The sequence below is a fragment of the Mirounga leonina genome, unplaced genomic scaffold, assembly GCF_011800145.1.
Source record: "Mirounga leonina isolate KUSES-001 unplaced genomic scaffold, KU_Mleo_1.0 Mir_170, whole genome shotgun sequence".
NCBI lineage: Eukaryota > Metazoa > Chordata > Mammalia > Carnivora > Phocidae > Mirounga > Mirounga leonina.
Window position 1 is genome coordinate 36,789,799 of NW_023270433.1, and position 24,320 is coordinate 36,814,118.

At 38.8% G+C, this 24,320-nt stretch overlaps 1 protein-coding gene and 1 pseudogene across 5 annotated transcripts in view; one reads left to right on the forward strand and one right to left on the reverse strand.

The window, feature by feature from the left end:
• Positions 1 to 24,320, forward strand: part of UBAP2 (ubiquitin associated protein 2) — a 133,450-nt gene that overhangs the window by 76,256 nt on the left and 32,874 nt on the right. For all 5 annotated transcript variants that reach the window (XM_035016464.1, XM_035016466.1, XM_035016465.1 and 2 more), the window contains 3 exons: positions 5,375 to 5,429; positions 6,924 to 7,027; positions 18,287 to 18,339. In XM_035016464.1, the coding sequence (XP_034872355.1) occupies positions 5,375 to 5,429; positions 6,924 to 7,027; positions 18,287 to 18,339 (212 nt within the window). The remainder of the gene's footprint in view (positions 1 to 5,374; positions 5,430 to 6,923; positions 7,028 to 18,286; positions 18,340 to 24,320) is intronic.
• Positions 22,249 to 22,678, reverse strand: LOC118018016 (annotated as a pseudogene).

Sequence of the window (24,320 nt, forward strand, 5' to 3'; positions counted from 1 at the left end):
AATGCGTCCATTTCTTCCAGATTGTCTAATTTGTTGGGATAAGTTGTTCATAATATGTTCTTATAATTGTATTTCTTTGGTGTTGCAACAACTAGTATTTAAATACCTATTGTATTGTTGCAGATAATGCTGGGAATAAGCAATGTCCCTCACATATGGGTGGGAAAGGAGAAGAGACAGTCAAGTAAAATCACTATTTGACTTAAGAAAATGATTGGTGATCAGCTGTCAATGGGGTCTTCTTTATTATTATTTTTTGTTCTTTTTAAACTTTTTTTTTAGTAATAAATCTCTACACCCAACGTGGGGCTTGAACTCAAAACTCCTAGATCAGGAATCTTAGCCTCTACTGACTAAGGCAGCCAGGTGCCCTTGTAGGGTCATCTTTAGATTGAGTGGCCTGAGGAAGTCGCTGAGGAGGAAGAAAGCCATGTGAAAATCTGGGTAGGAACATTCTATGTAGAAGGAGCAGCTAATGTAAACATGGGAAACAACTTGGATTTTTTTTTTTTTTACATAATTAAAAACTACTTATGGGAGTATGAAATATACATGGAAGTGCTCAGGGTACAGTTTAACATTTTACCTTGAAATAAAATAAAACAGAATTTTGCATAATGGTTACTCAGATTTCCTGAATTTTGATATTTTACTATTATTGTTTCTCTCTGTATGTATGTATTGTTTTTTTTTTCTGCAACCTTTGAATATAAATTCCAACATAATGCCATTTTACCCCTTAATATTTTGTGTATTTCTCCTAAGAAAGAAGGATACTCTCTTATGGAGATCTTACAGTGATAAAATCAGGAAATAACTATTGATGCAATTTACAGGCCTTACTGAAAAGTATCCAGTTATCCTGTAATGTTCTTTTTTTTTTTTTTTTGAAGATTTTATTTATTTATTTGACAGAAACACAGCGAGAGAGGGAACACAAGCAGGGAGAGTGGGAGCGGGAGAAGCGGGCTTCCTGCTTCTCCCTCTCCCACTCACCCTGCTTGTGTTCCTGCTCTCACTAATTCTCTCTCTTTGTCAAGTAAATAAATAAATAAGGGGATCAAGTCCCCCTTCCAAGCGGGACTTGATCCCAGGACCCTGGGATCATGGCCTGAGCCGAAGGCAGACGCCCAACGACTGAGCCACCCAGGCGCCCTGTCCTGTAGTGTTATGGCAGAAAAGTATTCTGGTCTAGGATCCAGTCCAGTATCACACATTGTATTTAGCTCTCATGTCTCTTTAGTGTCCTTCAATCTAAAATAGTTCATCAGTCTGAAATAAACTTGGTCTTTAATGGCCTTAATGCTTTTGAAGCATATGGACTCTCTTAAAGAATATCCTTTAATATCAGTCTGAGAAGCTTTCTCATGAATAGATTGATGTTATTTGGTGTTTTTAAATTTTATTTTAATGCCAGTATAGTTAACTTATTACTTATTTTTGACAGGGATACCACAAAGTGAGGATCACTGACCTCCATGCATCACATTAGAGGGCACATGATACAGGTTTATCCCATTACTAGTGATGTTAGTTTTGATTACTTATTTAAGAACAGTAGTTTCTGCCAAGTTTCTCCTCTGTGAAGTTACTACCCTGCACTTTGTAATTAATAAATACTTTTCCAGGGGAGTACTCTGAGACTATGTAACTATCCTTTTTTGTAATGTGTTAAGGGCCCCTGGATTCAGTAATGCTAAACCTCTGACTACCCCAGTTATATAAAACTAATATTGCCTATTTTGTATTAGCTAATTTGAATTGGGCTTTTCCTTCAACCATTTGGAAGAGCTCTGCCTGAAGTGGGGCTTAGGAGAAATTATCTTCCACTTGTGATTTTTTTTTTTTTTAAGATTTATTTATTAGAGAGCACAAGCAAAGGGTGGGGGAGGAGCAGACGGAGAGGGAGAAGCAGACTGCCCGCTGAGCAGGGAGCCGCATGTGGGGCTCAGTCCCAGGACCCTGAGATCATAAACTCAGCCAAAGGCAGAAGCTTAACCAACTGAGCCACCCAGGCACCCCCTATTTGGGAATTTCTAAAATTATCACCACAGAGGAAGGGAAGGAAACATAAAATATCAGAGAAGGCTACAAAGCATAAGAGACAACTATAGGAAACAAACAGGTTTCTGGAGGGGAGGTGGGTGGAGGGATGGGGTAACTGGGTGATGGGCATTAAGGAGGACATGAGCACTGGGTGTTATATGCGACTGATGAGTCACTGACCTCTACCTCTGAAATATATAATATACTACATGTTAATTAATTGATTTTAATAAATAAAATTAAAAAAATAAAAGTGTCACCACAAAAGGGGAAGCTTACTCAGTCCAAAAGGGGGTCAGTCTTCTCCTGGTTCTGGGTGGAAGGAGATGGAAATCAATCAGTCCCTGCCAAGCAGGATGCATGGCATCCAGGGTATGGCTTTTCAGTGTACTAACACCTTCAACTAGTGGCAGAGGTGGGTGAAGCGCCACAGGGGTTGGGCAACCAGCTCAGAGTATTTCCTAAATATCCTTTTAAAAAAAAAAAAATCAGACTTTTATTTACTAGTTTTAGAGTCTATTAATTCCTGCAACATTTACCATAATACATTTATTTATTTTTTTTTAATGATTTATTTATTGGGGTGCCTGGGTGCCTCAGTCAGTTAAGCATCTGACTCTTGATTTCGGCCCAGATTGTGGTCTCAGGGTCGTGGGATTGAGCACCATGTTGGGCTCTGTGCTCAGCACAGAGTGCTGGGAGCACGGGACAGGGAGCAGGCGGAGGGATAGGGAGGGAGAATTTAAAGGAGACTCCCTGCTGAGCACAGAGCTTGATCTGGGGCTCAATCTCATGACCCTAATGACGTGAGCTGAAATCAACAGTTGATTGCTCAAATGACTCAGCCACCCAGGTGCCCCTCTAACACATTTAGAATCAGAGTTATTTGTTAAGGACAAGCTAATAATTGGATATGAGGGTGGATTCTAAGCTTTATTCCTCGCTGAATCCCAGGGAGATTTTGCTATTGTCATTTAACTTGTTTATGCTGCTTTAGGGTTGGAAAGGCATATTGCTATCTGAGAATATACTCTAACCTAGGGACAGAAAGGCAGAACTTGCTTGACCCCCAAGTCTCTGAGCCAGGCAAGCCCCAGAGATGTCCTACTCTTGGTATAGGCTGAATAGTTCTCTGGTCATGGAGGCAGCTCATGAAGTCAGCATGGCAACTGTTTTTATGATGAACCAGTCATGAAAAGTTGGGAATTTTTGTCTATACAAAAAGCCTTAGAACTAGTCAGGACCTTAAAGATGTTTCATGTAATGACTCAGAGTGTGCAGTAATAAATTCAGGATCACACAGTTTCTGGCACATTTGTCTGTGGCAAAGCTCTCCATACAGTGTTGTGGGGATGACGGAGAGGGATTGCTTTCTGTCGTCTTAGATTAGGATCACTGTCCCTACTTGCTTCTATTTAGGTCACACATGTTGGGCCCTGGGTGGGTGGGGAATGTCTGCATTTAGGGTCTGACTCCACTAGAGGCGATTGCCTGTTTTCTGTGTTACGGCTTTTTCAAGGGAGATGAGCAACTTTTCTATTCAGACGCTCAGTACAGAAAACATAAATATTAAACAACTGAAAACTTGAGCAGTCATGCAACAAAGATGTGGTGCAGAGTTCCTAGAGAGACCCCGAGGGGAAAAGATAGCATGTATCATAATATTGGTTTATTCTTTATGATAATATTCTTTAGTCTTGTGTTTTTTTTAAATTTTATTTAATTTTTAAATTTTATTTTTTGAAGCCACTTTAGTCTTGTGTTTTTGTTTTTAAAATTAAAAGGCCCCAAGTCTTTATTATGAGCTATTAGGTAGAAATAGCTGTTTGTACCAGATAACAAGGTAGGGAAATCGTATATACACAGAAAACAATGTTACTGGTAGCGTTACTAGGCAGGTAAATAGGAAAGAACAGTTTTGTTATCTTGCAAAAATTTATGGGAATAATGGATTTGACTTTTTAAAATCTACCTATGATATTTGGCATGTTTGTGGTCAGTACTTGGGTCAGCAGCTTTTGATCTTTGGAGACATACATATATATATATATATATATATATATATATATATATATATATGTAGTTGATACTTTTTCCAGGGTACTTGCAAGATTTCTTCAATTTTTGCCCTAGGCTACGTGTTTCTTGTATAAATTCCTTTTTCTCTTTCTAATGAACATCTTGCTTTCCAGCTCAGGTATTCCAGGTTTGTTTAATAATTTCTGAGCAGAAGCCCCCTTTAAAATCTTGCCACTGTTTTCTTAATATTTAACCACTGTAAGTGCCTATTGTCACTTGTATGATTTTGAAATGAATTTTCTTTTCTTACAAGGGGTATTTTTGAGTCCACCTCTCAAGGGCAGTTGTGTTGTTTCTCTTGCTTTTGTCATTGGTAACTTTAGAGCAAAAATAACTTCTTGAAATATAATTCATATACCATATAGTTCATATGAGTGAGCCACCCAGGTACCTCATATCTTTATTTTTTAATTTTTTATTTCTTTTTAAAGATTTTATTTATTTGACAGAAACACAGCGAGAGAGGGAACACAAGCAGGGGGAGTGGGAGAGGGAGAAGCAGGCTTCCCGTGGAGCAGGGAGCCCGATGCTGGGCTCTATCCCAGGACCCTGGGATCATGACCTGAGCCGAAGGCAGACGCTTAACGACTGAGCCACCCAGGCGCCCCAAGATTTAAAAAATTCTTAAAAAAAAAATCATTACTAATTCAATGTCATGAAGCTATTGCTCTATATTTTCTGTAAGAGTTGTGTAGTTACAGCTCTTGGATTTAGGTCTTTATTTCACAGTTTGGGATGTTACGAAAAACTGGAGAGTCACTGAATAAAATGATCTCTCTCTCTGTCTCTTTTTTTTTTAAAGATTTTATGTGGTTGAGGGAGAGTGTGCATGCTCACGGGAGAGCTGGGGAGTGGGCTTGCGGGGTGAGAAGCAGAGGGAGAGAGATAACCTGACTCTGTGCTTAGCGCAGAGCCTGATGCAGGGCTTGATCCCAGAACCCTGAGATTATGACCTGAGCCGAAACCGGGAGTCGGGTACTTAACCGACTGGGCTACCCAGGCACCCCCAGAATAGTTAGTAATGTCAGCTGCATATCACAAGTACTATACAAGCAGAATTAAATCCTTTCTGTCCTTTAATACCAGTAACTGTGTATATATTTGTGTCAGTAGGGACTGGCAGATTGGGTACACTGGATAGGAATGTTGGTGCTGTTAGGAACAATGACAGTGGTGTTTGGGTGGGTGCATAAGAGAATGAAGTTGGTAGCACATAAATACTATTTAACAGTACTGTTTTCTTTTCAAGGATTTGGACGTGGAAGAGGGAGAGGGACAGGAAGATTCTCAACCCAAGGCATGGGGTAAGTCTGAGCCATCCTATTTTTATAGTTACTACCCTTTCTAGTTATTACTGCCAATGTTTTTCTTCCTCTGTCCTGTACCCAATTTATTTATCCTGGTGAGTCTCATGTTAATTCTATATTAAAAAGAGGAAATAGTGAAAAAGTGAAATAGTACAAATAAAATTGTATTGCAGTGGGTTTTAGAGTAGAATTTCTATCCTTGGCTCTGTTGACATTTTAGATTTAATACTAGTTTGTTGAGGTGGTCAGGTATCCTTTACACTGTAGCATGTTTGGCAACATCCCTGGCTTCTCCCTACTAGATGTCAGTAGCACCCCTTCTCAAGTTGTAAAAATCAAAAAAGTCTTCAGATACTGCCAGATGTTCCTTGGGAGGGAGGTGCACAATCACCCCTAGTTGAAAACCACTGCCTAAGAGTTAAGTTGATAAATAACAGTAATTTTCTTTGAATGGTGAGTAAATGCAATGTTTATGTATGTAAAAGTGATAGTTCTTTTCCCCCATAGGTAGTATAATCTGTTGTTTATTCCATAATTTCTGGTTATTCTCTCACCTTTTGCTGCTTCTAATACATTAGCTTCCCCTGGAATTTTAGGAAAAGTTTTAAGCTTCTTGTAGAAGCCATCTGTAGATTACAGTCAAGAAAGGAAGGGAATTGGTTCCAGCAAAACCCTTTTGTCTCTTCCTAGCTCCAGGGCAGCACTGGGGGGCAGGGTCAAGGAGGTGTTTGCTGACTTCAGTGATACCTCTTGCCATTTCAGTTTCTTGCATGAGCTCATTGTGGATGAAGGAAGGATAATACATAGGGAGCAAACTGGCTGGAACACTTAAACATACTGTATGTGCCCAGCTCAGTAGCTTTAGACTATTTAGTAGATTTTGCGGTTTACTTTCAAAAATATTCTTTAATGATTTTTTTCTTTGTCAATGATAATCTCAATAAAGCTGGAAGAAATTTTAAATTCTGTTCTGAAAATTTTAGAGATAGTATTGATTTGGCTTTAGTTAGACTTCTGAATCATGGGTGTTTAGAATTTTAATGGAAAAAAAACCTGAATGAAACATTGTCTTTAGATCCACCATTTCTATACAAAAAGAATCTGGATTCTGACTTGGGAAGAAAAGACTGTGTGTTTAAGTCTGGCCTTAGTTTTTAGGGCTTTCCATTAGAGCCCTTATTCTTCCTAATACAATTATAGTTGTGCACATCTGCTTTAGGATGCAGAGGGCAGCAGTTTAGGGAAATAAGGGCATCATACAAGAGTGTATGGAAGGTCCCTAGTAAATCACTGCTTTTTAGAAGATCTATATCCTGATGGCCAGAAGAATTAGCTATAATTAAATAGGAGAAGGAAGGTGAAGTTTCTTATAATGGCTTTTAGAAGGGACAGGGTTTTTTTGGGTTGGGGGGGAAGATGATGTATGGTTGATTTTGTGACTTTGGTAATTGTTGCCTTTGCCTTAAATTCTTTATTTTTTTCAAACCTAAGGACATTTAATCCTGCGGACTATTCAGATTCTCCATCTATAGATGGGTGTGTTACAAAGCCAGTAGTTTGGGAAGCTACTCAGAATGGTGCAGATGAGGGAACTGGTAAGTGTCTGTTGTCAAAGATGTGTTTTAAATGTTTGAGTCCTTAACATACAAAGGTGTGCCCATGGAGAAGAATGAAAAACAGGCCGCTGTCCTACCTCTGAGACTATTAGCTGGTTCTTACCTCCAAAGTCTTACTTAAAAATCTTATTGACCATAAGGTATTTGATGTTTTTCTTCTTCACTCTGAGGGAGAGCCTTTAATTAATCTGTGTAAGTCAGTACAAAATCACACTCAAATATCAGTGTATATATATCATTTCTTAGGGGAAGACTTGTTACTGGAAAGTACCGTTCCTGTTGGTGGACATAAATTTGGCCAGATAAAGTGGTGGGTGATAGGTAGGTTTGGGCACCAAGTGCTTTTGCAGATTTTTTCTGTATCCTAGTTTTGTTTTGGAAATTCATGGATAAATAGTTATTAATTGGTGTGTTTATTTAATAGAGATCCTAGATTTTTTTTCATGATAATATAGATATTAACTACTACATTTATATTTATAAAGACCTGTTTTGGGGTGCCTGGGTGGCTCAGATGGTTAAGCGTCTGCCTTCGGCTCAGGTCATGATCCCAGGGTCCTGGGGTCGAGTCCTGCATCGGGCTCCCTGCTAGGCGGGGAGCCTGCTTCTCCCTCTGCCTCTGCCTCTGCGAGGCCTCTGCCTCTCTCTCTCTCTCTCTCTCTGACTTTCATGAATAAATAAATAAAACATTAAAAAAAATAAAGACCTGTTTTGACAATTCATGAATTCTAACTACAAATATAAAATTATAGTTCAATAAATAATCTAAAAGGAAACATCCATATAATATCTATCCTGGTCAAAAAACAGTACTGTGCCAGCACCACAGAAACACAATCAGTGAACTAGAAATCAAAGGATAATATAGAGAGGATCAACAAAAGTTATAAAAATGGTAATTTGAAAAGACTAGTAAAGTTGGTAAGGTTACTTGGAGACTGATCAAGTGAGGGAGAAGCAGCATATATAATTGGTTATAGGAATGAAAAAAAGGATATTGATATTAATTATAATTGTAATATGTATTCTATATAATTTATATTTTAATATAATTACAATTGTAATATCAGATATTAGAAGATTGTAAGATACTTCATGTCAATAAATTTTGTGCTAACATTTGAAATTACAGGTTAATCTCACTCTTCAACACAGATGTAAAAATCTTAAGCCAAATATTGGAAAACCATTCAGTAAGATATAAAAGGATAATACATCATGGCCATTTTAAATGCATTCTTTTTTTTTTTTTTTTTTAAGATTTTATTTGTTCATTTGAGACAGAGACATCCAGAGAGAGAGAGCGAGCATAAGCAGGCTCCCCGCCGAGCCAGGAGCCAGACGTGGGGCTCGCTGGGATCATGACCTGAGCCGAAGGCAGACGCTTAACCATCTGAGCCACCCAGGCGCCCCTAAATGTATTCTTGGTAGTCAAGTTTCTTTAACATTAAAAAACCAGTCACCGGGCGCCTGGGTGGCTCAGTCAGTTAAGCAGCTGCCTTCGGCTCAGGTCGTGATCCCAGGGTCCTGGGATCGAGTCCCACATCAGGCTCCCTGCTCTGCGGGGAGCCTTGCTTCTCCCTCTCCCACTCCCCCTGCTTGTGTTCCCTCTCTTGCTGTGTCTCTCTCTGTCAAATAAATAAATAAAATCTTTAAAAATAAATAAATAAATAAATAAATAAATAAAAAATAAAAAACCAGTCACCTCCCAGATACATACTCAGGGGAATGGAGGACCTAGCTTTATGTAGAACCTTGTGTACAGATGTTCATAGAAGCATAATTCATAGTAGCAAAACATGGAAACAAATCAGATGTCCCTCAGTGGGTGAATGGATGAGTAAAATGTGGTATATTATCCATACAATGGAATATTCATTCTATAAAAAGGAGTGAAGTGCTAATGCATGCTGTAACTGGATGAATCTTAAAAACATGCTGAGTGAAAGAAGCTAGTCATAAAGGACCACATACTTTATATTGTGTGATTTCATTTGTATGAAATACCCAGATCAGGCAGATACATAGAAGTAGACTATTGGTTGCATAGGGTTGGGAATGTTTGGGAAAAATGGGGAGTGACTACTAATGGGTTCAAGATTTCTTCTTGGGAGTGATGAAAATATTCTTGAATAGATAGTCATGATTGTTTTACAACTTGTGAATATACTAAACACTGCTCAGTTGTGTGTTTTAAAAGAGTGGATTTTATGCTGTACAAATTATATTTCAGTAACAAAAATAAGTACTATTCATACTTTGAGTAAAGCTGAAAATTCTTAGCATTTCAAACAAAACCCAACATCCATTTCTGCCTTTTTAATAAACTGGCAAATCTGGAATATAAGGAAATTTCCTTAATCAGGTAGGGGATATCTACAAAACTTACAGCAAGTGTTACGGTTAATTGTGATGTGTTGTATATTTTTTCTCTGGAACAAGATAAAGGAGTTTACTCTTACTCTTTCTATATGACAGTGTACTAGAGGTTGTAATCATTACAGTAAAGAATGAAAAAAGTCAGAAGGGTTAGAAAGACAAGGAAGAACCTGTCATTCCTGGCAGTGATATAAAAATCTAGATAAAATATTAAAAATGAATAAGGGAGGGGCGCCTGGGTGGCTCAGTCGTTAAGCGTCTGCCTTCGGCTCAGGTCATGATCCCCGGGTCCTGGGATCGAGTCCCACATCGGGCTCCCTGCTCGGCAGGAAGCCCGCTTCTCCCTCTCCCACTCCCCCTGCTTGTGTTCCTGCTCTCGCTGTCTCTCTGTCAAATAAATAAATAAAATCTTTAAAAAAAAAAAAATGAATAAGGGAGTTTTAAAAGGTGCTAGGTAAGAGTTCAATAGAAAATATATTCTATAAACCATCAACAAAGAGAAAATGGAAAAAAATTAGGAGCCTCAAAAACATCAAATGCTTAGGAAGAAGTGTAATGAGCAAGATGGTAAGACTTCTACCTATGAAAATGTTAAATGTTATATTTAAAACATGGAATCAAGTTTCAAGAAATAAATGGAAAGATATACCATTTTTATATATTTCAGCTCTCACTGTTGTGAAACTTAGTTTTTACTGACTCTCTCCTTGGACATTAATTCATGGTACTACACTTTGTGAAAATTTATCTTGCTAGTTTTTAAAAATGTCAGGTTTATTGAGATAAATTTTATAGGCAATAATATTTATCTTTTTTAAGGGTACAAGTAGGTGAAGTCAAACAAATGCATATACTTCTGTGACCACCCCTAAAATCAAGACTGTGTTTCTTTACTAGCAATGAACAATTGCAAATGAGAATTAAAAAGGAAAAAAAGTATTATTTACAGTATTATAAAAACATGAAATACTTAGAATGTGTGCAATATTTGTAGAAAATTATGCATCTTGATGAGAAATATCAAGACCCAACAAAGGGGAGAGATACTCAGTGTTTATGAACTGGATCATTCAGTATATTATTAAAAAGTTATTTTTTCTCAAATTGGTGTTTAGGTGCAGTACAAGTTGAATCAAAATCTAGCAGGGCGCCTGGGTGGCTCATTCGGTTGGGCATCTGCCTTAGGCTCAGCTGGGCATCTGGCTCTCTGCACATCGGGGAGTCAGCTTCTCTCTGCCCCCTCCCACTTGTGCATGCTCTCTTTTTCTCTCTCGAATAAATACTTTAAAAAAAAATCCTAGCAGATTATTGTTGTGTAAATTAACTTGATTTTGAAGTTTTTATAGAAGAGACGCCTGGGTGGCTCAGTTGGTTAAGCGTCTGCCTTCAGGTCAGGGTATGATCCTAGGGTCCTGGGATGGAGTCCCACATTGGACTCCTTGCTCAGCGTGGAGCCTACTTGTCCCTCTGTCTGGTGCCCCCCCTCCCCCCCGCTTATGCACGCACGCGCGCTTTCTCTCTCTGGCAAATAAATAAAATGTTTCTGTTTTGTTTTTTTAGGATTTTATTTATTTATTTGACACAGAGAGAGAGAGCGAGAGAAGGAACACAAGCAGGGGGAGCAGGAGAGGGAGAAGCAGGCTTCCTGCCGAGCAGGGAGCCCGACCCTGGGATTATGACCTGAGCCGAAGGCAGACACTTAACGACTGAGCCACCCAGGTGCCCCCCAAATTTATTTTTTTAAAAAACACTTTATTTAGGGGCAGCTGGGTGGCTCAGTTGTTAAGCGTCTGCCTTCGGCTCAGGTCATGGTCCCAGGGTCCTGGGATCCAGCCCTGCATCAGGCTCCCTGCTCGGCGGGAAGCCTGCTTCTCCCTCTCCCCCTGCTTGTGTTTCTTCTCTCGCTTTGTCTCTGTCAAATAAAATTTTAAAAATAAATAAATTTTTATAGACAAATACAGGAACTGGCATAGCCCAAAGAATTTTGAAAAAGAACAACAACGTTTAGATCATACGCCTTGATTTCAAAAGTTTGTTTCTTTCTTTCTTTGGGGGGGAGGGGAGAGGAGCAGAGGGAGAGAGAGAGATTCTTTTTTTTGGTGGGGGGAGGATCTTAAGTAGGCTCCTCACCCAGCATGGAGACCAACATGGGGCGTGAGCTCATGACCCTGAGATCATGACCTGAGCGGAAACCAAGAGTTGGACGCTCAACCAACTGAGCCACCCAGGCGCCCCTTAAAAAGTTAAAGCTACAATAATCTGTGGATTTGGCAAAAGCATTGAGACTGATCAATTATGTAATAGCAAATCTAGCAATAAACCCATAGATATATGGCTAATTAATTGACTTAGGACAACAGTTTCAAGGCACTTCAGTGGTATTTATTACACTGTCCTACACACAAAAAAAATAAAATCAAGTAGGTAATAGTTCTTTTTTTTTAATTTATTTTTATTTTTTAAAGATTTTATTTATTTGACACAGAGAAAGCACAAGTAGGCAGAGAGGCAGGCAGAGAGAGAGGGAGAAGCAGGCTCTCCACTGAGCAGGGAGCCGGACGTGGGGCTCAGTCCCAGGACCCAGGGATCATGACCTGAGCCGAAGACAGCCGCTTAACCAACTGAGCAACCCAGGCGCCCCAAGTAGGTAATAGTTCTAAATGTGAAACCTGGTAGGATAACTTCTAAAGAAAATACAGGGGCACATCTTAGGCCACCTTGGGTTAGGCAAGATTTCTTATATAGGACACAGTAAGCACGAGTTATAAAACAAAAACTTGGTTCTTTTTTTTTTTTTTTTTTAAGATTTTATTTATTTGACAGAGAGATAGAGAGCAGAGATAGGCAGAGCGGCAGGCAGAAGGAGAGGGAGAAGCAGGCTCTCCGCTGAGCAGGGAGCCCCATGCGGGGCTCGATCCCAGGACCCTGGGATCATGACCTGAGCCAAAGGCAGATGCTTAAACGACTGAGCCACACAGGTGCCCCAAAAACTTGGTTCTTGAGAAGAAAATAAATAAGATGAAAGGAGGAAATATTTATAAAACTCCCATTTTTTATTTTATTATTTTTAAAAATTTTATTTATTTATTTCACAGAGACACCGCGAGAGAGGGAACACAAGCAGGGGGAGTGGGAGAGGGAGAAGCAGACTTCTGCTGAGCAGGGAGCCCGATACGGGGCTTGATCCCAGGACCCTGGGATCATGACCTGAGCCGAAAGCAGACGCTTAATGACTGAGCCACCCAGGTGCCCCTTTTATGTTATCTCTCTACCCAACATGGGGCTTGAACCTGCAACCCAGAGATCAAGAGCCACATGCTCTACCGACTGAGCCAGCCAGGCACCCCCAAACCCCCATTTGAAAAGGGATTTGTATATAGAATATATAAAGAATTCCTAACAACTCATAAGAAAACAAGCAACGCAATAAAATAAATGAGCAATAAAAATGAGCAAAAATGAAAAAGTTGTGGAAATGGGTAGTGGTGTTGGTTTGTATAACACTGTGAATATAATGGTAATGCGTTGTACACTTAAGGGTTAACATGGTAAGTTTTTTGCCCCCCCCCCAAAGTGATTTTAAGTGTATTTTACCAAAATAAAAAGATGACCTAGAACTATACACACACTTTGTATCTATGCCAGTTTTTTTTATTGTTGTACTATAATTATGGGGCATGTAATCATTAGGATATGGATAACTTCTAGTCAATCTGTAGTTATTTCAAAATAAAAAGTTAATAAAAGAGCAAAAGATTTGAACATATACTTCAAAGAGGAAGATAAAAATGTGCTCATTATCATTGGTTGTAGGAGAAATACAAATTAAAACCATAATAGGTTGCCACTTTTCATTCATAAAAATGGCTTTAGAGGGGCAACTGACTGGCTCAGTCAGTAGAGCACGCGACTCTTGATCTTGGGGTTGTAGGTTCAAGACTTATGTTGGGTGTAGAAGTTACTTAAAAAAAAAAAAAACAAAATCAAAACAAAAATGGCTGTAGAAGGAAACTGACAGTACTAAGTATTAATGAAGGTGGCAGAACAGCCGGAACTCATACATTCCTGGTGTGAAAGCGTACATTCACGACATAGTCTTAACAATCTCAACCCTTGTTTTTGTTTTTGTTTTTAAAGATTTTATTTATTTGACACAGAGAGAGACAGTGAAAGCAGGAACACAAGCAGGGGGAGTGGGAGAGGGAGAAGCAGGCTTCCTGCAGAGCAGGGAGCCCGATGGGGGCTCGATCCCAGGACCCTAGGATCATGACCTGAGCCGAAGGCAGACGCTTAACAACTGAGCCACCCAGGCGCCCCAACCCTTGTTTTTTATTGAAGAGGAATGAAAACATAGCCACACAAAAACCTGCACAGAATGTAAAGCAGCTTTATTCATAACCTTTATTGATTTTGAAATCAGGTGTTGAAACAATGTTGAATTAGTTGATTAACTGTTACTTTTCTTTTTTCTCATTCTGCCTCCTGTTCTTTTCTGTCTTGTGTCTATCTCTTCTCCCTCCTTCTCCTCGTTCTCATTTAGAGTAGCCGATTCCTTGCTAAAAAATAAGCAAACATGTTTAATGCAAAATACAGTTAAAGGATTCCGTTGATAGAGCCCTGGGTATTTCTCTAGGGGCGTCATAGAGTGGCATTGTCTTGTTGAAAACACAGAGTTCCAAGTCTGGCCCTCAGCCATAATTATAGGCTCAGAAACCTGACTTTTGACAGGATAATAAATCCATTCCTTAGAGCAGACCTCCATTAACCAAAGTAGAAAGACTGAAGGGTAGTCAGAATGCTAATTTATTAAATTTAAACATACTAAACATAACTTGTTAAACATTGGAATGCTCTTGACAAGTGGGAAGGGAGTTTGATGAACATGGGAATATGAACAAGGGTAGTTGATGCAGTTGAATGTTCAGAGGCCATCTGGCTAATAATAAGATTTATAGTTGAGTCACAGTGGGCTGTCACAATATGGATTGCTGTAAGTTTTCTTCTCTGATGCACAGCGTAGACATAGCTTTGACGCTTTACTTTCTCTAAGTTGCTGACCTGTTTTTCTTTTGATGAATACCTTCATTAATTTAATATGTTAAGACCTTCCCTTGTACATTGATCTGCAGAACTGGCATCAAGTGTTCATATTGTAGCTCAGGATCTGCCAAACAAAAATTTTTATGGACTCAAAGGTATTGTTTTAATTGAAAAATTTCCCTTAGTTACAAATCTACTAAAATGGGGGTGCCTAGCTGGCTCAATCTGCAGAGCACGCGACTTGATTTTGGGGTCATGAGTTCAAGCAGCATGTTGGGCACAGAGCTTACTTTAAAAAGAAAAAAATCTCCTAAAATGCTTATAGTATCTTCCATTTTAATCAAGGCTAGCTAAGAAAACCTCGTATAATTGTAAAAACTGTATTTTTACAACTACTTGATTAAATATCAACTTTTGATTATGGAAGTGTTTTATAGATTGGCCTTCAAGACAGCACAGGTTTTTAACTCATTGTTTTCCTTTTTCCTGTGTGGCTGCCTTATGTATGCTTTTGATAGAGGGCTAACATCAAGTTAAGTTGAACATAAAGCATGCATCTCAAATTTGTTATGAGCTGAAAATAAATTGTTACTGACATTTTCCCATAGTTTGAGGTGTAGGTTTATAGGTCTATAATGGAGACCAAAGTCTTACTGTAAAATTCTAATATTTTACAGTAGGATTAGGACTTGAACCAAATTCGTCTCTATGTAATGTCTCATAATTTTATAGTCTATGTATTTAGGGTGGGTTACTGCAACAGTTGGCCCTGATTTCTGATAAGGGGCTATCCCCTCTGTTGCCTGACATAACCACTTTACCATGTTGCACTTCTGCTTGTGACTACATATATGGTCTTCTGCCAGTTAGTAAATGTACTCACATTCTGACTGTATTCTACATGTCTAAATTCGTGTTTTAATTATTTTCAAAATACCCCTGTCTCTTAAGTGTTAGTCCAATCTCTTTACATCATGTGTATGAAAGTGTGCTTTAACTTAATACCACAGAGTACATTTAAAAATGATCACAAGACTAAATTTTATGAGTATTTTACCACAACTTAAAAATTTTGGGGAAAAAAAGGTATGTTGTAAACTTTAGGATACTTTTAATATTTTATATAGAAGGCTTTTTAATGCTTCATCGTTATTTTTCTCCTTTGGGATATCCCTTCTTTTTATCTTTCTAGTATTTTCCAACTTTCAAGTTTTTTTTTTTTTTTTAAGAATTTATTTTTAAGTAATCTCAACATCCAGTGTGGGACTTAAACTTACAACCCCAAGATCAAGAGTCCCATGCTCTACAGACTGAGATAGCTAGGTGCCCCTGTTTTCTGTTTCTTGATTAGAATGTTCCTAAAACTGCTTAGGTTGAGCCTCAGCTTTTCATAAAATTTCTTAATCATTTTTTTTTTTAAGATTTTATTTATTTATTTGGCAGAGAGAGAGACACAGTGAGAGAGGTAACAAGCAGTGGGAGTGGGAGAGGGAGAAGCAGGCCTCCCGCCGAGCAGGGAGCCAGCCCGATGTGGGGCTCGATCCCAGGACTCTGGGATCATGACCTGAGCCGAAGGCAGACGCTTAACGACTCAGCCACCCAGGTACTCCAGAATCTGTTAATCTTTAGAATACTGTTTCTTACGATGAATTTGACAGCGTGAGCATATGGTAGGTTGCATGGAGGTGGCACCAAGAACAGTGTGTACTGTCCATTCTTTAATTGTGTCCTTTTAAAACTATAAATTTACTTAGAGAAGTTTCGAAGGAGATATATTCAAAGATTGGAGATTATGTATTATTAGTACCTAGAAGAAAGTCACATTGTAGAAGGAATATAAGAGTGGAGAGTATGTACATGGCTTGCCTTAGATTTATTAAGGTTTGTGTACAGGGTGATCTCCAAGAAGTCGGTGCAGAGGTCTTAGAGAACAAGTTTTCAGTACTGATTTCCGACTGGGACTAATTGCATGTTTTGTTTTTTCACTTAGGCTATAACTTTTTTCTAGTTTTAAGAAAATATTTTAATTCAGAGAGATGTTTTGGGATATTTGTTTTATGACATTTGTGGAAAAATTATGGAAACCATTAAAAGGTATGAGGGGGCGCCTGGGTGGCTCAGTTGGTTAAGCGGCTGCCTTTGGCTCAGGTCATGATCCCAGGGTTCTGGGATCGAGTCCCATATCAGGCTCCCTGCTCAGTGGAGAGCCTGCTTCTCCCTCTCCCTCTGCCTGCCTCTCTACCTACTTGTGCTCTGTCAAATAAATAAATAAAATCTAAAAAAAAAAAAAAAAGTATGGTGAGTAAACCAGTACAAAGGATCAGATTGTCAGTTTAGATCTTTCTCTGTGAATCTTTACAGTTATTTCAAGGATACATGCAGTTGAGAAGCACAGAAGAACAATGAGTGCCTGTATTGCCATTCTTCCTTCCTATAATATATATGCCCTATGATCCACAATAATAGATAAAGTCTATCAGTGATGTGTGTAGGTTTCTGACAGCAGGGAATTTTCGCACGTTTAAAAAAATCTCCCAAGTAGTAGCATATCTTAGGTGATATTTTATAGGGAGCCATACTGCATAAATGCATCAATTCTGTGTTTGCCATAACCAGTCCTAAACTAGGGATATCCAATCAAAAGATTCCATAGAGAAGGACTCTATTCCTAGGTAATAACATCTATTTATTTATGAGGCAGTTGGTTATGAGGTTATTGACCTGATTCCAAGGAGATGAGATCTGGTTACCTGCCTTTTTTTCTCAAGAGTGTTCCCTTCTCTTCCTTTTGTCCTCTCTACACACAGACTTCATTGTAGGTCAGATGCTCAGCTCATTTCTTCCTGTTGGAAGGAACGAAAACATTGACAGTCTTACTTCCTGGGGGTAGTTATAGTTGATATCTTGGTATATTTTCTTTTAAAACCATTTTCTCTGGGTGTGTATTTGCATGTGTATTTTAAAATAATGGTCCTGTACTTATACAGGATCTCTGAATACTAAAGTCAGCATTTCTGGACACATGGTTTTTTTTTTTTTAATCTTTAAAAAAAAATTTAAAGATTTTATTATTACTTGAGAGTGAGAGAGAGAGAAGGAGCAGGGGAAGGGACAGAGGGAGAGGGGGAAGCAGACTCTCCGCTGAGCATGGAGCCTGACTTAGGGCTCGATCCCAGGTCTCCGGGATCATGACCTGAGCTGAAGACAGAGGCTTAACCAAATGAGCCACCCAGATGCCACCACAAATGCTTTCTTTTTAAAGCACTTAATTATTTGATAGATGTTTGTTCTGTAACAATTGTTTGCGCAGATCCTTTGTACCTAATCAGGAGTTACAGCACCATACTTCATGTGAACAGGACTAACCTTTGCTGGGGATCTATTAGAAAACCATAGAATGGAATAAATATCTTATAAAAAGGATGCTTGTATAAATTTAGAAACTCTGTAATCTACATGAAATTAGGGTCCAAGGCAGACCGCTTCATAATTTTGTTCTAAGTTTTATATATCATAAGGATCTCATTGTGTGTATTTGTGCTGTGTTCGTACTTATGGCAGAATTGCTTGAATATGATCTACACTGATGCAAAATCAGTTTCAGAAATTGCTTTGAGGTTATGTGGATAGTACCTAGCTAAGTTGGTATATGAGAACATGACATTTTACTGAGAATAGATCAGGAGCTTCATATTTCTTGGATTGTAAACTAAATTACTAATGAGATACATGACACATCTTGTGCAGTATACAACAGAGAATTATTTGCAGTAAGATAGTATTTGGCTTTGTGATGTAAACTATGATTATTGTCAACAGGAACCTGGAAGAATTCTGTGGAAGAGTGGACAACAGACGACTGGACTGAAGATGTAAGTATTTAGCATCAGATTAGATCCTTCTCCTTTTGGTTTCTGATTGGGGCATGCATTCCTTGAAGAAAGCTGGAGACATCTTGAGTTGTTCATGGCTCCTTTTCAGACATCTATGATTATCATGTTTTTTAGCAAGTGCATCTCAGAAGGAGGTTGGTGTTTTGAGATTTTTAAGAAACTTGGTTTTAAAGCATCCACTTAAAAATGACCAATTGTAAAACAGGACTGAAATCATTTTTTTAGCTTATCTTTTGTTTGTTCTTTTAAAAATTTAAAAAATTTTTAATTTTTAAAGATTTTATTTATTTGAGAGTGAGAGTGCTGAAGCAGTGGGGGCGGACAGAGGGAGAGAGGGAGAAGGAGGCTCCCTGCTGAGCAGGGAGCCCGATGTGAGACTCGATCCCAGGACTCCGGGATCATGACCTGAGCCAAAGTTAGATGCTTGACTTACTGAGCCACCTGGGCACCCCTTGTTTGTTCTGATAACCAAGTGCTGCTATTGCCTGACCTGTTTGTTTGTTTATTAAAGATTTTATTTATTTCTTTGACAGATACAGCGAGAGAGGGAACATAAGCAGGGGGAGTGGGAGAGGGAGAAAGGGAGAAGCAGGCTTCACACTGAACAGGGAGCCCGATGCGGGGCTCGATCCCAGGACCCTGAGATCATGATGTGAGCTGAAGGCAGGCGCTTAATGACTGAGCCAACCAGGCGCCCACTGACCTGTTTATTTTTATTTATTTATTTATTTATTTTAAAGATTTTTTTTATTTATTTGAGACAGAGAGAATGAGAGAGAGAGAGCACATGAGAGGGGGGAGGGTCAGAGGGAGAAGCAGGCTCCCTGCTGAGCAGGGAGCCCGATGCGGGACTCGATCCAGGGACTCCAGGATCATGACCTGAGCCAAAGGCAGTCGCTTAACCAACTGAGCCACCCAGGCGCCCTGACCTGTTTATTTTTTATAGCATTTTTATTAATGGAGATCAGTCAGTGTTTGGGTCACAGCTGAAATTAACCTGAATAAGTGATTCTGGTTCTAGGCCCAACCCCTTCTTTTTAAAACTAGACTAGCTCTTTTTATATTCATTTATTCCATAGACATTTTTGAGTGTACTACACTAACTCTGGTAGTGTTGATCTATAACTCTGGGCTCAGCATAAGATATTCTTTGATTAAAAAAATATTTAAAAAAGAAAATGTAACTGAACAAGTAGCCCTATACCATATTTTATACCATTTTTCTCTTTGACTCTCAAGCGCCAGAACATGTGTATGTACATGAACAGTGTGCGGAAGAGATAAAGGGGTTATAAGTATCAACCTTTATTTATTTAAATGATGGGTTTTAAATTTATTAATTTTTAAGTAATCTCTACGTCCGGTATGGGGCTCAAACTCATGAACCCAAGACCCAAGAGTTGCATGCTCTACCAATTGAGCCAGCCAGGTGCCCCAAGTGTTGACCTTTTTTTAAAAAGATTTTATTTATTTATTTGACAGAGAGACACAGCGAGAAAGGGAACACAAGCAGGGGGAGTGGGAGAGGGAGAAGCAGGCTTCCCGCGGAGCAGGGAGACCTATGCGGGGCTCGATCCCAGGACCCTGGGATCATGACCTGAGCCAAAGGCAGACGCGTAACGACTGAGCCACCCAGGTGCCCTTCAAGTATTGACCTTTAATATCACATAAAGTGACCCAGACTTTGAAAATTTTTTCTTGAGATTTCCGCCCCCCCTTTACCATTCTGTTTTAACAAGTGTATTTTTATTTATTATTTTATAAGTATATGTATTTTAAAAATCTTTTTTTTTTGAGAGAGAGCGCACAAACAGGGGCACAGGGAGAGGGACATCTGAGTTCGTGATCTGAGCGGAAGTCAGATGCTTAAAGCACTGAGCCACCCAGGCACCCCTACAAGTATGTTTTTAAAGAAATCAACTACAGTTATGCCACCTCTGTCCTGCTGCGAAGCAGTATTATATCTGGTTTGTTAGTGAGCAAACTGGGTAAAGTATAAAGAAGACAGACAGTAGAGATGCTCATTTGATTGAGATTTAAGGTATATATTAACTTCTGCCATATACTAACCATAAATCTTTGGGGTATGATGTCATCAGGCTCTGTGGTACTGGTAATATGAAGATGCTGGATTAGATGGGTGGTTAGTTGAATCAGTGGAGGGATGGGTACCAGTGATGAAGACAGAGTGAGCAGCCTGTGGGCACTTGTCCAACTTTTAAATATGTTTGTTACTTGAATTTTTGCTAAGAGTTTGTTGGGGAAAAAGATATTCCCAGTGCTAGAAGCTTTAGATCTCTTTGGCTCCTGTCTGGGTCATCAGGCAGTTTAGAAAATCAGCAGGGGATCAAAATGCAAAAGACCATGGGGTGCCTGGGTGCTCAGTTGGTTAAGCGGCTACCTTCGACTCCTGTCATGATCCTAGCATCCTGGGATTGACCTCTGCATCGGGCTCCCTGCTCAGCGAGGAGTCTGCTTCTCCCACCCCCTCCCTTGTACTCTTGCTTGCTCTCTCCCCTTCTCTCCCCCTCAAATAAATAAAAATAAAATCTTAAAAAAAAAAATGAAAAAGGCCTTTATTCAAATTGTAGCTGAGCTGACCTGTTGACTTTGAGTGATGCATCTTTCCTTACTGAGCCTTCTCTTTTCTATCAGTGTAATGAATATCATAATCGTTGTCCTGCCTAACTTTCTGTTAATTGTTCTGTGGGTCAGATGAGGTTGTTCAATGAATGTTGTTAATAAGCAGTTCAAATGTACACCCATAGAGATTAATATTCTGGAGAACCCATATTATACCACAGTATAATTTGTAATTAGTGAAAAGAATTAGCATAGGAAATTTGGATGTCTTTTCTCAGAAATTATCAAGAAAATTTAAGACTTTTCTGAGATTATATAAAATAATGGTGATTGATCCATGAGTAATCATGGTGCAAATTGAAAATTCCTTGTAGAGCTTAGAACAGTAACTATTGGAGCTCCTGGGTGGTTCAGTTGATTAAGTGTCCGACTCTTCATTTTGGCTCAGGTCATGATCTCAGGGTGGTGAGATCGAGCCCCACATTGGACTCACATTCAGCAGGGTGTCTTCTTGAGATTCTCACCCCCCACCCCCTGGCCCCCACACTTTTTGTCTCTCAAAAAAATAATAAAATTTTAAAAAAAAAAAAAAGTCAACAAAAACAGGAATAACTACTAACCCTTCCCTCCCTACTCCTTTTTTCCCCTTTAATTTCTCCATAATTAATTTCTGCTTTCAGCATAGGGCTCAAACCTACAACCATGAGATCAAAGAGTTGCATGCTCTACTGACTGAGCCAGCCAGGCTGCCCCTAAGGGCAGCCACTGTAAATAATTTTTATGTATTTTCTTCTGTTATTTTTCTTTTTACCAATTTTAAAATGTGTGTGTCATTTGAAATATGAGAATGCTTACTTTTTACATAATTTTTTAAGATTTTATTTTATTTTATTTTTTATCAAAAAAGGAAACATCAAATTTAATTTAAAGGAAAAAAATCAGAAATTGCCTGAAAAAACAGAACAAATCAATTCCTGAAAAAAGGTTCTGCATCTTGTACATTTATTGAAAGGGTTGGAAAAAAATTAAAATGCCCTTTAGCTTAAGAATTTTTTAGTTATCGGGGTGCCTGGGTGGCTCAGTTGGTTAAGCGACTGCCTTCGGCTCAGGTCATGATCCCAGGGTTCTGGGATCGAGCCCCGCATCTGGCTCCCTGCTCCTCAGGGAGCCTGCTTCTTCTGGAGCCTGCTTCTCCCTCTCCCTCTGCCTGCCACTCCACCTGCTTGTGCTTTCTCTCTCTCTCTCTCTCTGTGTCAAATAAATAAATAAAATCTTTAAAAAAAATAATAAAAAAAAATTTTTTTAGTTATCCGCAAATCAACTCATTTCAGGAGTTAGAAGAATCCTTGGTCATTTCTTAATATCAAATTTTACACAGGTTTCTACATTTAAAGAGACAATCATACAAAAGCTCCTATATTCCATACATGATAAATTCTTTGTTTCAGCCCAATTCTTAATGGAGGGGCAACTAGTACACACCATCTCCCTGGACAAAAAGCATTGGAATATTCCGTTTTGTTGATTTATATATCTCTTCATATGTTTCCTCATCAATTTCTATAGTAGTCACAGTTTCTTCCACATCTCCCAATATCGTATTTAAATGCTGATCATAAGCATGTAGTCTGCCTCAAAGCTCTCTGTCATTTCTCATTTTCACATAAATTCGCTCATCCAGGCTGAGCTCTTCTATGGTGTTGGTAGTTTGTTGCTGGTCCATGTCGTCAGCCATGTTTCAAACCCTGCGCCCTTTCCCCAAGATTCTATTTTTAAGTAGCTTCTACACGCTTGAGGCTTGAACTCACGACCCTGAGATCAAGAGTCACATGCTTTACTGACTGAGCCAGCAGTTGTCCCTCTCCTTTTTTTAGACAATAGAGAAGGAGGAAACCATTTAATTTTCTTTATTCTGCCAGGGTTAAATAAGATGTCAGTAATTAATGTGGTTCTCATTTGCTTTGAACTGATTAATATTTTTGTGGCTTTGGATCTACTCTACCATTGCTTTTCAGTTACTCCTTTATTGCTTTTCTCTGTGTCTTATAGAATCTTACATATTAAATAGAGTTAAAGCAAAAATGGATTCCTTGGGAGCTCTGTAAGATACTACCTTGGAACAGGGTGCAGTGAACGCCCTTCTTGTTGAAACAGCAATCTATTCAGCACTTTTTATTTGTTTTTATAGATAATGAGCACCTACTGGCTGCTCTGTCCCTGCCAGAATATTAATATGTGAGTCAACCTGATTTTTATACAGTGTTTCAGAGTTTGAGACTGTTAGAGTTGATAAGTATTATAGCAGCCTTTTTGAAAAGAATTTTCTGCGATTTCTGACATTATCTCATTAGGTCAACATTTTTCAGCCTTTAATAGCTCATACTCTGCTTTGAAAATGTGAAAAGAGCCTACCTTTCAATAATGTGAGTTGAGGTTTCAAAAAATCTTATCCTGGGCTCCTTAAAACTTTGAAAGGGCATTTAGACCATATGTATAAATCTAAAATAATTGTATTCACTGAACAAAGCCAGACCAAAAAAAATGTGCATATTTTAAAATTCCACTTAAAGTTCTAGAAATTACAACACTTATCTACAGTGACAGAAAACACATTGGTGGTTTCGTGGGGACTAAGGTAAGTGGTAGAAGGGATTGATTACATAGGGACTGGAGCAAACTTTTGGGGTAGTATGTTCATTGTCTTGATTTTGTGATGGTTTCATGGGCATATTCATATGATAAAACTTCAATTATTCGGTTTGAGCATTTGCAGATTATTGAATGTGATATAACCTCAACAAAGTTGTTTTTATACAAAAACAGGGAAACCTATGACTTAATAAAAAAGAAACACAGATTACTATTAAAATACTGACGGCGCCTGGGTGGCTCAGTTGGTTAAGCGACTGCCTTCGGCTCAGGTCATGATCCTGGAGTCCCGGGATCGAGTCCCGCATCGGGCTCCCTGCTCAGCAGGGAGTCTGCTTCTCCCTCTGACCCTCCTCCCTCTCATGCTCTCTGTCTCTCATTCTCTCTGTCTCAAATAAATAAATAAAATCTTTAAAAAAAAAAATACTGAAACTATCTGTTTTGGGGGAAAGAAAATGTCAATTTTTTGCCCTTTTTCAAACGTTTGGCATTTGTGGTGGTTTTAGTGGTATTCTCATTTTGTGTAATGTCAAATAGAGTAGTGTGACTAGGACTTAAACCCTGGTCTGACTTAACTTTATTCTTTCCCTGATATGAAATCCTTTTTATGGGTTTGCCAATCTAAAATTACCTTCACTTGAAGAATATTACTTGTCATGATCACTTAATGTATTTCCTTTCTTTCAGACTACTTTTGGGTGAAGTATAATAAGAGTACTGGTGACTAA